Source organism: Leptinotarsa decemlineata, unplaced genomic scaffold, assembly GCF_025532065.1.
Source record: "Leptinotarsa decemlineata unplaced genomic scaffold, Ldec_3_MD MMD2_tig00026330_RagTag_RagTag, whole genome shotgun sequence".
Classification (NCBI taxonomy): domain Eukaryota; kingdom Metazoa; phylum Arthropoda; class Insecta; order Coleoptera; family Chrysomelidae; genus Leptinotarsa; species Leptinotarsa decemlineata.
Genome location: NW_027412690.1, coordinates 6,570,933 through 6,587,304, shown reverse-complemented (window position 1 = coordinate 6,587,304; position 16,372 = coordinate 6,570,933). Strand labels below are relative to the sequence as shown.

The window sequence follows — 16,372 nt, the reverse complement described above, 5'->3', positions numbered from 1 at the left end:
TAAGCGGCAGTAGTTTGTACTCGAATCATTTTTATGCCTAGTGTTGTGGTTGTGCACATTTTCAAAACTTCCATATTGAGATAGAACTTTTTATGTATATTAAGTTTTCATGATATTTTGGATATAATGGATTCATACAAGGAAAAATATGCCGTTTGAAGAGTAGCTTTTGAAACTTGTCTGGAGAGGTTTCTGATTAAAAATAGATTTCTCATGAGCTTTTTTGATAGTTCATTTATGTGATGATCCCATTTTAACTCACTGTCAAAATGAATTCCCAAAAATTTCACACTACTTTGCGAATTTGAGTAATTTTCCATATTTCTTAGAGTGAATACCATGTTTTGGGTTTTGTTGTTATTCAGATATAATTAGTTTGCTTTGAACCACCTTTCAGTTTGTGACTGTGCTTCAGAGGATAATATAAGTACCTCATCTAGAGTTTTAGCATTTGTTTGGATTGTAGTATCGTCTGCATATAAAATATATGATAACGAGTTCTCCCAATATGGTAGGTCATTAATGAAAATTATGAGTAGTAGAGGTCCCAAAATAGATCCTTGCGGTACACCAGTTGTAAATTTTTTCTTGTTGATAGAGAATTGCCCACTTTCACAGTTTGAAATCGATTTTCTATGTATATGTTGATCAACTTTATAGTGTTGTCAGAAAAATTATATAGTTTTAATTTATTTAAGAGAATTTCATGTGATACACAATAAAATGCTTTGCTTAGATCACAAAAAGTTATTACTGTATACTCTAGTTTTTCAAAAGTTGTTGTTATTTTGTTGCTAAGATCTAGTATCGCCATTTCAGTGTTTCTACCTTTTCGGAATCCATACTGGCAGTTTGTGAATATGTTATAATTCTCAAAATGATGTACAATTTTTAGAGCTATACGTATATTTATATTTGAGTGGAACATATTCATGTCACCCCAACGAAATGAGTTGCTCAAGTCTAGATTTTAACAATTCTACACCCCAAAATCTATCGACTACTCTATAAAGTTCAAAATTTTACAGATTTGCTGAAAAATCGCATTTGGTTCGTCACTATAGTTTCCACAGCGAGGAACGTCCCTTCAAATGTGAAGTGTGCCAAAAGATGTATAAGACTGAAAGATGCTTGAAAGTTCATAGTCTTGTCCATGCAGCAGCTAGACCTTTCGTGTGCGGATATTGCAACAAGGGATTTTTAAGTAGTACTAAATTGAAGGTGAATTTTTTATTAAATATTCTGTACAATTCCATTATTTTGTAAATGGATTACACTTAATATCTTATGAAAATCCATTATAATGTATTAAAAAAAACACTAATGTGAGATTATACTTGACAGTTTACAAAACCGTGTCGCTTGTTTCGCTATACAATAGCATCTTCAAGCGTCTCTTATAATAACGCATGAAATGGTAGAAATTATTCAAATTTGAAAATTGAATTATTATTTAGTTTTGACTTATCGGACACAATACTAAAAATGAGGCAAAAGAGCGGACACGAGTTTCTAACTTGTTAACATCCGGTGTTTGTTAATCTCAATTTCCATACGGATATTTTTCCTCAAAATTATCATCAAGTATGTATATATTTCACGATTTTTTTATATTGGTTTATAAACAATGATCATTTTTGAGTCATTTCGTATTACAAGTAAATTCATTGCACTATGTTACAGCCTAATCGAACACTGTAAAACAGCGTCGTCCGCGAAGCTTGAAAGAAGGGCAGTACAGATACGTATCTCATGGTGTGTTCAGTGCTACAAAGTATTCCGACCCGTTTAGTGCTTCTCACTACTCTCTATAGTGCCCTATCGCTCCCCAAAAAACAATTTTTCTGTGTCACCTTCAATCAACAAAAAACTACAGTACACTTTTCCAGAGAATTGAAAAGGAAAACCAACAAACAAAGAGAACAACGAGATTGGGTTATCATATCAATTCAAATATTTCAAGTGTTCAATGAACATAGCTCCGGTTGGTGACTCCTTGCATATGTGTAGTTTTTGGCAAACGAGAGTTGCCCATCCTCACATTTGGCTGCACCATGATGACGAGGCCAATAGCCAGAAACACGTGTCTGCGGTTTTGCTCCACTTTTGAGCGTTATGTCCGCCAATCCTTTTTTATTCAGTACTATTTCTATAATGTTTACTGCAATTGACATGTTCTACACCTGGAAAGGTTTTTTATTACAAAGAACTTATAAAGGATATCTATCTATCTATTCAGTACAAGTATATTATATTGTTACGTGTTTCCCGGCGGGTTAACCAATAATTGACTTTATTTCACTTTAAATACAATAAGCATTTCAACTAAAACTCAACTATTGTTCGAATGTCTATCGCTTTACTAGATCGCCTCGTGTACTGCACTGTAACTTTCACTTGACTGTCGATATGCCTGTGGCTACCGTTTATATATAGTAATATGCGCTAGAAAATTTCGCCGGAATTCTATCGAAATCGGTAGCATTATTATCGCTGCATCTAGAGCGGCAGCGAATATCGTACATTCGCGCGCTCTTAGCTACGTCACGACTGGTTTATGGCTACCAGTGGCGGCCGGTGTTATTTTCTTTAGGGCACGATTTACAACACTAACTATATATATATCGGTGAGACTACAGTAGGCAAGAATTCCCATTGTTGCCTGGTGTCCTGTTATAACTACTTCGCAATTTTCAGCAACACTATAACATCCACACCGGAGAAAGACCTTACAAGTGTAAATACTGCGAACGCACATTTACAAACTACCCAAATTGGTTGAAGCATACTCGCAGACGACACAAAGTGGATCATAAGACGGGAGCTGAACTTGAACCTAAGGTAATTATTACCAACATTTTCACCAATAACTTTATGAGTTTTTTTCTACCAAGACATGTCCCAGCTCAAACAATTCACGGACATCCACTGGATATCCAGTGAATGTTAATTCTGGACATTTATGTCCGAAGGATATTTTCTGGACTTGCAATGAGCTGAAGTATACCAAACTGTACGAGGTCTGTTGAAAAAACTAAGTGAATGTTCATTTGATTAGGGATTTTTCAATTTTTTTATATACTTGTCTCGAAAATGATATGTGAGTTTAGTTTTTTGGTGAGAGGCATAAAATTTAGAAGTGTTTTGCTTGTTTGTTGATTTTCTGCTGTGAAAAAAAAAATGGATCAAAAAATTTGCATCAAATTTTGTGTAAGAATGGAATTTAGTGCTCAAAAACACTTGAAATGTTGACAGTGGCATACGATGATTGTACTCTGTATCTGAAAATTTTTTACAAGTGGTACAAGCTTTTGATAAGTATTTTAAAAAGTATTGTTCCGTTCTCAGTAAAGTTATTGCAGCTGCTGAAAAAATGTCCAACACTGAATATATAATAAAAGCCGAAAATAAAACCAAAGCTACATGGTCATTAATCAAAAAAAATAAAACCCAACTACCACAAAAACAATATCCTAGAAAGTTTTGCAAAAAAATATAAAGATTCACAAACTATAGTAAATCAAATCAATAAATATTTTAGTGAAGCTTGCTCTGACCCAAATAAACCTGCATCTATCAAAGCTATATTTAAAAAATGAAACAGAGATGAAGAAAGTAACTACAGACCCATATCATTATTGCCAAATCCCAGTACAATTTTTTAAAAGCTCATGAACAAATGTTTACTTAAGTTTTTAGATGATAATGTGTAGCAAAAGAACAAAATGGATTCCGTAAAGGTAAATCAACCATACAAGCAATATATCAAGCCATTGGAAAAATTTTACATCATTTGAACAAAGATTATAGTAGGTACTGTAACTTTGTGTATTGACCTGTCAAAAGCATTTGACAGTATCAGCCATGAAATTTTATGCAACAAACTCATGAATATGGAATCAAAGGCACATCTTTGGACTTAATCAAATTCTATTTGACAAACAGAACCCAACATTTGATTGAAAATGACATCTTGGGGATAATTAAATCAGAATCAATCGTGATAAAAAAAGATGTGCCACAGGGATCCATCCTAGACCCATTATTATATATATTGTACACAAATGAAATACCAAATGTAGTTAATGAAGATATTGATGATATATCAGTCCTCGTAAAAGAAAAGAACTCTAAGTTGGTCATGACAAAGACAAGAAATGTATTAGACGCATTAAACAATTGCCTGACAGCAAATGACCTACTACTCAATATTGACAAAACTCAAATAATTCATTTCGCAAATAGATACTTGCCAGAGTTGGATACCTTTGAATATAATAATCAAAATGTAAACATATTCAATCAGGTAAAATTTGTGGGACTATTGATAGATAGGAGACGACTGGAAAAATCACATTGACTACTTTTCAAAAAATATTGCAAAATATTGCTATGTATTGGGAATACTATTGGAACATGTCTCAACCAAAGCTGCCTTCTCTGCATACCATGCTTATATTCAATTCAGGATAAAATATGGAGTTATATTCTGGAGAAACTCTGTTAATATATCTAGGATACTCATACTACAAAAAAAAATGTGTCAAGTATATCTATAAGATGAAAAACAAACGATAGCTGCAGGTAAGCTTTTATTAGGAGCAAAACTTTAACTTTGATAAACCTCTATATATATATAAAGCAGTAGTATTTGTAACAGAAAATAAATCAGAACTTTTCATTAACTGTGGGCAAAAAAAACACTGTCATCACAATATGAGATCATTCAACTGTTGAAATTTGCCTTGATCTTTGTGTCTTCTATTAGGGGTAGCGTAAATCAGTTTTTCAAAATTTCTCTGTCACTTTTTTCACATCACTTTAATTTGATGAAGGTTGTGAAGGAGGAGGCACCTCCAACACCAGCGCCATCTATACCGCCACCACAACAACCACCTTCACAACCAGCTCCACCCGTACCATCTCCACCGCAGAACCAAACGGTAGCAATGCCGGAGATAGCCTCAGATCTGGGGACGATCATAGGAGACGTGAGTTTCAGCAAAGCTGAGGAACTCCTTTTGCAACAAGGGTTGTTTAACTTTCCTTTGTTGGACGATAAGGTTCTTTTCAGCCAGCAAATGGATTTTCTAGCTGGTGAGTATTCCTTGTTGATTCGTTAGAGTAGCTTCCTAGAATATTTGAGGTTATTTACAGGTTGGGTGAATGAAAATGAAACAAGGCTCATCGTTTGGATCTGTTCATTTTGTTGGGAAAGTCTTCTTTGTAGATTTTCAACCTTGTCACTTCCATCTCCTCATGGGAGTGAGATCCAAACCTTGAATATTTAATGAAGTTGAAAGCCAAGAGACACTTCTTTTGAAAGGTCATCAAATTCCCTTTTCAACACTTCTTACTTTTTTAAATTCGATGCAAAGAATATAAAAAAAATTTATGATTGAATAAACAGTAAACGTGAATGATGTGAATTTTCATCAACTTTCAACCGAAAGGTTCAAGTATTTTTTGTGTGACATATTAACCAATTATTGATTTTATGAAATTCACTTGTATTTAAATGCAACTTCATTGTGGAATTAGTATAATCATTAATAAGTATTGAAAATGGTTTTATCCTGTTTCATAAACTACCACAGTTTTGTTCGAAGAGTTTCAGATGTTTTAAATCATTTCAGGTTTCAAATAAATATAGCCAACTCAAATCCAGTGACCTTGCAGGCCACTCTACCGGTACTCTTCGATCGATTCATTTTACAGGAAAAGCTCAGATTCTGATTCAAATTTGAACAGCTAAGCTGCGGTGAAGAGAAAAAAAAGTTGCTCATTTTGCTGAAATGTCAGCTCATTATAATTGTTAATAACTATGTTTATATAAATGTCTTTCAATGCAGGATTTATAGAGTCTTGTAGTAATTGCAAGTACACTTTTCCTGTAAGATTTCCTGGACCAAGTACAGAGTTGCTTCAAATTGCAGCCTACACATTTTATTTCAAGATGTTGTGTGTGAATTTCATGAACTAAGTATAGGTTTTGATCAGAACAGAATCGCGTTGATTATGATCAACAAATCCTGCTAAAAAAAAATGAACATTCATCTGAAAAACAGGTGAGGAACAGTAAATTCTAGTTATGAACTAAGTACCTCACAAAACTGAAAACTGTGGACAATTGCCTAGTACTTGAATTAGGATCAATTCTGGCTTGCTTTGTTTTCCAATACTACATTTGAAGGTTTTTTTGCCAGCCAAATATAAGCTACTATGAGTTGGTGGCTTATATCCTGTAAGCATGCCTATCAAGATTTTGGTCACTAAAAATTGTTCTGTAATATTTGTGCAACTATTGTTTTCGTAAGAAAGTTGAATTATCAATATACGTTCCGCAGTGGAATAAAACATTTTGACCAAAATAATAAGCTGAAATAGTCTTGATCAAAATACTGTGAGATACAAAGGAATGTAAATTGTTAATAAAGTTTGTCGTTTGGCAGATTTTCTTCAAAACGTTTTCTCCCAATTTCCACTATTTCAAATGTAATATGTAGGAAGCTTTGAAAAAAATCAATGAACTTATAAGGTATCGCTTGATCCCTGATCTCTTACAATGTGTAAGGATTGATTTTCGCCTCTCAGGATAAACATACACCGAATGAAATCACTCTTTTTCAAATGTCAGTTATGAGAAGTCAGCCTGGTTTTGTTTTCATTGGCTCACCCTGTATAATCCGATGATCACTTTTTCATGATAATAGTAAGGAAATATTTTTCTTCTCTTAACCACATGTTAAAGTTTTTACCAACTCAAAAATATAGACCGAGTTGCACTTGAGGACTTGGATAAAGTACTTTGATTTTTTATCAAACTACAAGTCGTACAGTGAAACAGTTATTTTTTAGAGTAATATTTGATGACATTCTTTAGATGAACACTTTTTCCAATGTTTTGTTACACTCCTATTCTTGCTTTTTAGTGTTTATGAAAATTTCAACTTGACACCTTTACATTGATGGAAATTTCAATTTTTGGCAGTATTCTGGATTCTTCTCAAAGTAATTTCAATAATGTTACAGTCGATACTGATCTAAATGCATCACTGGCAGTTGTATCACCGTATTTTTTCAGTATTCGCTTCTTCACTACAATTTTTGTAGCAACTGTCTTCAATGTAGTATTCAGCAACCGAAGATGATTTCCACCCTCCTGTTCTTTTAATTGTCAGTAACTAAGCACAAGTATTTGCTAACGTAGCTGCAGAATGACAAAAACAATATCCTGTGTACAACTACAGATTTGTCAGTTTCACGGCATCTGTTTACTTTCGCTGACATAACCTATGATAACCTTGTTATGTAGGATATTCTGGAGGTGCAAGGCAACGTACTTCCTATTAATTTCCAAAACACTCACATCATGATCTCGGTCATTGTTACAAAAAATGTACAGTCTTTCTTGGTATTCGTATCGATAAGTCTAACTATTTTTGAATTTCTATCATTTACATCTCTCACCTTCAATTTTAGAGGTCATCTTATTGGCATGCCCCATACAAATCCACTATTGCCACAGCCTGAAGTTATCTATAAAAAATTTGACAAGTGATGAGCTGTAATTCTAAAAATTACCTCTTCGTCTGTAGGATTCATTAACCTGTTCAGGCTCATGAATTTTGGAGTTATTGATACAGAAATAAACATTTTGGTAATGCACAAATGCTATAGCAACTCCTTAGTAACACATAGCAAACCATGATATTGAATGGATTTTGAATTGGAAAAATATTCATGAATTACTTTTTTGGAATTTTTAAGCGAAATGTGTGCTATAGATAAAAAATAGAACATTATACTTGACAATAAAATGCTTTATAGACTTAAAGACTCTTTCGCACTTTGATAAAAAAATTCTTGTTGTTTTCATCACCTTCAATCTCACTGTACTCAACTTACTTGCAGCAAACAGCAGCAGTACTGTTGGACTGCTGGTGCCATACTTCCAAACTACACTGCCAAGTCATCAGACAATAATACAGCATACCGCTCAAAATCTCTCCCCTATTGTATCACTGAACGATCTGAATTATGTGCATGAATTGATTGAATAATATCTCTTAGTGTGTCTCGATATCGATTTTCAAAGATTTTTTTATTGTTATCACATACTCGACATGAACCAAATTGAAAGGTTATCGAATTTTTGGCAGCTGTTTGATTATTATGATTCAATACAATTATACAATCATAGTTGAGTTAATATTTTTCTCTGTTCATTTTATGTTATTACAGAACCAGACTACTGATTTGGAATAATTTTTGAATAGTATTTGTTAAGTTCAGACTAGTCCACAAGTGCCATTTCGCCAAATTTAATTTCGCTTTCACAGAAATTTATGATTGAGATGCCATTCAGTTCTCAATTTATGATTTAAGACCGGTCGAGTAAATAAATACCGTAAAAGTTATAAGCAATTCCGTTAAACAAAAAAGAGGGCGCTTTTTTGCAAATATTTCAATAACTTTCGCAGAAAATTTACTGAAATTAAAAAATTATGTATTCATGGTGTTTTCATCAATGAAAAAACTAAATAATCGAGACATTGAAAAAATTAGATCCTTCATCCAAAACAAGCACTGTTCCCAAACACCAGAACTACAACACTCTTCTCGACGCATGTCTCACTAACTATGTTGATATCTTCAGCAGATGAAGTATACTGTTGTACACATTGTTGAGTATTGATATGAAAGTCACTTACATGGAACACTATCATGCTTAATGGTGTTCCATGTAGGTTACATTTTATACCGTTTCATTTATCACATGTTGTAATTTTCTTTGGATGGTATCTGTTTTAATTCCATAACGAATGTTTTTAGTAAAAACTGAATAAGAAATAGTGATTTTTGTGTAATTCAATGTTCATAAAGGGTAATTTTTTTGATGAAATCTTTATTGAATTCGATAGAACGATCAATATAATTTAATGTTTGAAGACGATTTCATGCGAATGTTGTCCGCGGCTCCGCTTTAGATGGCCCATGTGCAAGGTCCAATTTTGGTACACTCTCTCTAACATATCGACCGGTATTTCACGTATAAATGCTTGAATATTGGCTTCCAGAGCGTCAGTCGTTGCTGGTTTATCCCTGTAGACATGAGCCTTAACATGACCCTACAAGAAATAATCCAAAGGCGTTAAATCACACGATCTAGGCGGCCAATTGACGGGCCCCAAACGTGAGATGAACTGTTCACCGAAGGCGGCTCTCAATTTTGCCATTGTTTCGCGTGCCGTGTGGCATGTGGCACTGTCGTGTTGAAACCACATGTCAGGCATGTCCAATTCTTCAATTTTGGCCAACAAAAAGTCGTCAATCATCACACGGTAGCGCTCGCCATTCACAGTAACGTTCCGGACATTGTCGACTTTGAAGAAGTACGGCACGATGATGCCACCGACCCATAATCCACACCAGTGACTTTTCGGGATGCATCGGTAGCTCTTGCAATGCTTGTGGCAGGTCTTCACTCCAGATGCGGCAATTTTGCTTGTAACATATCCTTTCAACCAGAAATGAGGCTCGTTGCTGAACACAATTTTTCGATAAAAATGTGGATCTTCCTCCAACTTCGCCAGCGCCCATTCACCGAATGTTAGACCTTGTGGGAGGTCGTGTGGCTTCAATTCTTGCACCAGCTGTACCTTTCAAGGTTTTACACCCAAATCCTTTCGCAAAATTTACCACGTAGTGGAGTAACAAAAACCCAATTGCTGCGAACGGCGGCGAATCGACATTTCACGGTCATCACGAACACTGGAGGATACAGCCGCAATATTTTCTTCGGTCCTCACTCTACGTATGCGTGTTGATGGTTTAATGTCCAATAATGTAAACTGGGTTCGAAATTTAGTCACAAGCTTCCGAATAGTTCCCTCAGTGGGCTGACGAAACTGCCCATAAATAATTGGAAGAAGTGCACGATGCACTTTCTTCACCGAGCATAAATTTTGATAATAAAAATCAATAATTTTATTACCATTCATTCAAAGTAGAACTCATGTGAATGATATCTGATTTTTATTCCACAACGAATGTTTGAAATACAAACTGAGTAGAAAAAAGTATCTTCTGTATAATTCAGTGTTCATATAGAAGTATTTGTTTCGAAAGAATTATTTTCTTTCGTGTAATTCAATGTTTATATGAAAGTAGCTGTTTCAGGAGGACTTTCTTTCAGTTTGCGTCTGAAATTTATTTCTTTGCAAGATCTACATATCCTTGTATAGAGTTACTTATTTTCAAATTGATTACTTCCTTCCTTTCTTTGGAAGATTCCTTCATCTTTTTTTTTTGTATCAAGATGGAGTGGCAGAAAGCCAAAAACTTTCTTTCCCAAAAAGTGAAAGTAACTGTTTTGAAAAGGTTTTTTCGTCCAGAGTGTATCTGAAAGAAACGTCTGTGAAACTTTCTTTGAAAGTTTCCCACATTTTCTGTTCAATGATGGAGAAAACTAATCTCTGCTAAAACTATTTCCTGTTCAATTTCAGTCCTCAATTCCTCAATATTCATATTTCTTGGAGGAAAATGATATTTTTTTGAAGCGCCCGAATCGGGCATTGTGTACGAGTTAAACCGCTTATTTTCGCCCGTTTTTCACCTCTTAATTGAAACTATAAATATTAGTCCCACAGTTTCGGGAAGTGAGACATATAATTTGGTAATTTTTCTGCTCTTCAAGAATCTTTTATCGAATTTTGAATATCTGTGTTGCAGTTTTTGAAACATTTGCATTTGCAATGGAATCAATGTTTTTATGTTCAACTAAATTGTTTATGAATTTCAAACTATTTATTCGTGCAACTTGTCTGTGAAATGGCACTTGAGTAAACTCTAATGTTGATTAATTGGAAAAAATCCAATAATGTCGAGTACGTAAAGCATACCGGAAAGTTCACTCTCTTCGTAAATTCTAAATGAAGATAATACTAATTGTACTCCCTTCTAAGGACAGAAGTGCAAGTAATTCAACTTTTTATTATTATCAACTATGCAAATTATGTTTCATAAAAATGTTGGAGGTCAGACTTTTCCATTCTCTAAAAACGTATTGACAGATTTTAAATCTAAAAGAAAATAAAAGAATGGAATGTTGGAAGTAGTAAAACTGAATTCTTCGAATGAGTTAGTTATTTAGAGAAAGCTCTCGGACTACAAGAATCTAGAAACTAATAGAACTGATCATGGTATTACTAAAATGCTGTGTCTGGAACTAGTAAAATGCTGGGTCCAGCACTACTGTTTCTAGCTGAGGTGTTAACTTTTCACACAAGATGATGAACTCATTACGGAATCACAACTTTCACTGGTCTTAACTATCAAATCACTTTTCAAGAAATCCACATAAACCTAAAGTGTGGTTAAAATTTGTTGATGACAACTTCGTGTATGGCACTGAATGCCCAAAAAGTAAAAGAGATTTCACTCACAAAAGGTGAGGTACACAGGTACCTGAAACAGGTGTCTATGGTATAAATAAGGATAGCTTTGTGAGTATGATTATGTTTGATCTTCCTCTTGAAGATGATCACTTGGTGATCGAAACACGTGTCGAGGTGTCTCAAAGGAAAGCTACATAATATGGAATATGAAGAGCACCTTTTCGGATAACATTACAAAACGAAGCACAATTTCATTCATGTCATCGGAAGAGAAATCTACTCATTTCACGATGATTTGTGATGCACCATTTGGAACCTTTGGTATAGTAATGAATATTACTGGAGATCTATCCCAACACCAAACATTTATTTTTAAATCTAAAGAAATGAACACAGTAGGGTGAATGGACTGACGCCTATCAGAAAACAACTACTCCCCTGGCTAATACCACGAAGGGCGTTGGATTATATCCGACAGGCGTCAGTGCAGGAATCTTCACAGAAAATTTCCCCCATATACAATTGGCAGTACAACTGAAAGAGTCGACCTTCAATTCTGGAACGGGCACATTTGCAGACCATCCCCGTCCACTATATGGAGTGACATTTCGTTGTTTGCTCCCACTCAGAAGAGGAATGAAATACTCTGAAAGAATCCCGATTTTCAATTATGGAATATCATTGACTTTAGGTCGATGATGGCCACTATTTTGCACTGATGAGTGGCTAATGAGCCCGAAACCGGTCTGCAAGTGTGTCCGTTCCAGAATTGAAGGTCGACTCTTTCAGTTGTATTGCCAATTGCATATGCAGGAAATTTTCTGTGAAGATTCATTACTACACCAAAAGTTCCAAAGAGTGCATCACAAGTAATAAATAATCCAATGTTCTTATGAAATTGTTCTTTCGTATAGTTCAACGTTCATGTGAGAGTAGTTGTTTCGGGAAGACTTTTTCTACCAGTTTGTGTATTAAAATAGCTTCTATGCATGATCTAAACATCTTTGTAAGGAATTGATTTCAAACTTAATTACTTTCTTCCTTTAACAGTTTCCCACACTTTTTGTATGAACATGGAGAAGTGGGGAACTAAAAACTGGTTTTTCCAAAACTAATCTCTTTTGGAAAATATTTCCCTTTCAATTCAAACTAAAAAATATCAAACCGAAATACTCGGATGAATTAGTTGAAACACAAAATTGATAAAAAATGAATGAGCGATAAATATTCATTGAAATGTATAAATGATAATTTCTGAAGCAAACTTTTATCGTTTGTATATTCATTTATTTTTATTCCACGTCACAATAATTTGCTTGCTTTAAAAATTCTTTCCAGTTTTTTTTTTTATTTCCATAATCATCGCTCATTAATTTTTTGCACTTTTTTTCTGTAATTTTCAGTATTTTTAATAATTTCAACATTTCTCATAGATTTCAAATCTGTCCACCCCCTTTTTAGACAATGAAAGTCCAAACTCAAAACATTCAGTTATTTTATTTTTTTCCCATTTTAAAATTAATTCAGCTTCAGTCCAGCTCATGTAAAAATGTATTATCATTATGGGGGAGATTGTCTAAAATCATTGTTCCCTCCTTATACTCCATAGTTAGATATTTTCTCCCTACCATCGAACAATGGGAAAGGAAAATGTCTGGTATTAAATTTATCAATGTCGTATTTTTGTATCATGAAAGACCAATGAAGTCAATTGATGTTCACAATATTGTGATTTTTAGTCTGTAAATATTTGTATTATCAACATTTTAATTTTTTTAATAAACATTCCTGTAGTCATGTCTGTGTTTTTCATTTAGAACCTTCTACTCAAGAAGTTTTTTCAAAGAAGGGTAAGTACACGTCGAGGTCTTTTATAGATTCATCCCAAATTTGGTTTTGTACTGAAGATTTTGAATAATACGTTGTCACAATACCCCAGAATATTTTTTCCACATATGAAACTTGAGAATTGATAAATATATTTGCAAAAAAAATAGCGAAAATGTGGATGTTTTCTCATTTCAACATTCTGAATACTAACTCAAGAACTATTGAATGTGGGTAATTTTCCTAAAAAACTGGTATATATTTGTGGTCCTGCGGGCCTGATTTTCCAATGATTGCGTGATAAGTACTTGTGCTGTCGAATGATTTCCATTTCAGCTCTCTGATTTCTTTGACGGTGTTTCGCGATATATTTGTAGTCCAAAGGTACTGCTAGATATTAATATATGGGATTCTGTGAAACTTGTCCACCGTATTTGATTTTGTGAGTATTTAACACCAAAAAAATGTTATATTGTATTCATTGTATACAATAAACATTTCTTTTGTTAATGTTTTTTATACTTTGTTGATAACGACTTGAAAGTCAATATAAATTTCAGGAGCAATATATATGATATTCATATAAAAAATTTTTGGTACAAAAATTTCCCTTCAATCGTGTGAACTTTTCTCTACAGTACCTTCATTTCAAAACTTCCCACCCCTAGTACTTCGTGTAGCATTGAGAATTTGACGTAGGCAAAAAACACGTCAATTTAGATTTCGAGGGGGAAGTTTAAAACCAGTGCCAGTGGTATTTTAGGTTCAACCCACTTACCCCTAGCTACCTCCACTTAATAATTTCAAATGGCACCCCCTATCTCGTAACAAACACATCATTATAAAGATCTTAAAAATCTTCACTCAACTGCGTTTAGAAAACTGAAATTGGTTGATCCGTTTTCGTAAAATAGGGCAAAAAGAAAATTAATTATGAATTGAAGGGGTTATATTTTTAGGAGTGATCAATTTTTTGGGAAAGAAAGTTTTTGGCTTTCTACTACTCTATCTGATACCAAAAAAAAAACTACCAAAAAATTAATTATATTATAAATGTACCTTACTTTATAAGGTGTTCAAAATGTTCACCATTGGTAGCTAAGAAAAAGTACAATCTATTCTCGAATCCCTGTCGGACTTTTGTAAATGTTTCGTTATTAATTTGTCTGCATGTGTCAGTAATCCTGTGTCTTAGATCCTGAATGTCCTGCGGGGAGTTTTGTATACAATTGTCTTCAAATAACCCCAGAGAAAAAAAACTAATTGCGTTAAATTCGGAGGTCTCGCCGGACATTCCAGAGCGCCACTTCTGCCAATCCATTTGTCAGGATACCGTTGATCGAGCCACTGTCGGACATGTAATGCGTAGTGTGGCGGTGCGCCGTCCTGTTGAAAATGTAAATTTTGTTCATCCAAGAGCGGGTTGTCTTCTTCATCAACTTGGCGTTCTAAGGACTGTGTTATGAGTGGATCGATTACATTTTCCAATACAAATGACCAGTTAAATTTTCTTCAATAAAAATAGGGCCAATTATTTCGTTTCCCAGAATTCCAGCCCAGACGTTTATTTTTTGTGGATATTGCGTATGATTCTCTCGAAACAAGTATGGATTTTCATTATCCCAGTATCTACGGTTATGCTTATTTACAAAGCCATTAAGAAAATTAGTTGATTCATCACTGAAGCTAATATTTTTTATTAAATTCGAGTAATTTTGAATTCTCGCAGTCATTATTTCACAAAATTCAATTCTCCTATCATAGCCATTCTCACTGAGTTGCTGAAGAATACTCATTTTGTAAGAACAGAAGTTGTTTACTTTTAAAACTTTGTGTATAGAACCAACTAAATTATTTACTAACTTTGCGACTTTCGAAATTGAAGTAGTAGACTCAACGGCGAATTGGCCAAAAATCTCAATCTGTGCGGCTTCCGTAAGAACTCTCGGCTGCTTTGTTGCACGCAGAACCGGTCTCTTCAAATTTTTGAACAAGGTCTAGAATATATCGGTGACTCACATTTTGGCCTGCATGCCTTTCATTAAAAACCCAGGCCGTCCTATGAGCACACCTATCTTCAGCACCATAAATAAAAATAATTTCAGTTCTTTCTTGTAAAGTGTACACCATTACGATTTGTATTACTGTCGGTGCAACTGACACCACTTGACAAACAGTTTAAAATCAGGAATAACTAATTCTGATAAATGTTGTAACACCATTTATTTGTAACCGACGGCAAGAAGCAAGTGTGTGCCCTTATCTCACTTTCAGCTAAAGCAAAAAACTCTGTGTAAAAAAGAGACATAAATATACCGTTATTGAGTCAGTGGTAGCGGTTCCATAAATTTTTGCATTTTGTTATAATTCATTTTCTTTTTGCCCTGTTTTACGAGAACGGATCAACCAATTTCAGTTTTCTAAACGGGGTTGAGTGAAGATTTTTAAGATCTTTAAAATGATGTGTTACAAGATAGGGAATGCTATTTAAAATTATTAAGTGTGGGTAGCTAGGGGTAAGGGGGTTAAACCTAAAATACCACTGGCACTGGTTTTAAATTTCCCCCTCGATATCTAAATTGACGTGTTTTATGCATACGGCAAATTCTCACTGCTAAACGAAGTACTAGGGGTGGGAAGTTTTGAAATGAAGGCACTGTATATGTGGACTGTAATTCCTGGTTTTTGTGAACAAAATATTTCCAAAAATATATATGAGATGAAAAGTATTTTCTTACATTGGAAAATTAATCTTTGTCCATGTTTATATATTTTAAAACGCATTTTCAGTTAGAATTTACTTATTATAAACAGCCAGTGTTTGAAAATAAAGTATAATTATGTTGTTCCAGAATTGAACTGTCATTTTGTAAATCTCTGAAAACACTATACCTACAACCTAGCCCATTTTCGACATCATGCATTGCAGCAAAATAATATATTATTATGCATTTCTCATATATTTATTATGCATATTGTATCGCTTCGAAAGGTTTCCGATTTCAAATTGTAATAATGAATAGAGACTTGAAAAAATATCAGATCTGTTACTGAAAACGAAAATTGCCTGTTTTACGTAATCTTCGACGCGACTATATAGTATCTCAGTATGTGTAATGGGGTTAGTTCCGTGAAATGAAAGAATA

The 16,372-nt window shown here is 34.1% G+C and overlaps 1 protein-coding gene across 4 annotated transcripts in view; it reads left to right on the top strand.

The window, feature by feature from the left end:
- LOC111507082 (uncharacterized) overlaps window positions 1-16,372 on the top strand; it is a 32,483-nt gene that overhangs the window by 11,870 nt on the left and 4,241 nt on the right. For 2 of the 4 annotated variants that reach the window (XM_023162328.2, XM_023162326.2), the window contains 4 exons: window positions 1,029-1,221; window positions 2,698-2,841; window positions 4,836-5,097; window positions 7,915-13,198. In XM_023162328.2, the coding sequence (XP_023018096.1) occupies window positions 1,029-1,221; window positions 2,698-2,841; window positions 4,836-5,097; window positions 7,915-8,063 (748 nt within the window). In that variant the 3' untranslated portion in view covers window positions 8,064-13,198. Of the gene's footprint in view, window positions 1-1,028; window positions 1,222-2,697; window positions 2,842-4,835; window positions 5,098-7,914; window positions 13,199-16,078; window positions 16,237-16,372 lie in introns of those variants that run through there. The other 2 variants (XM_023162329.2, XM_074183048.1) reach the window with 2 other exon arrangements.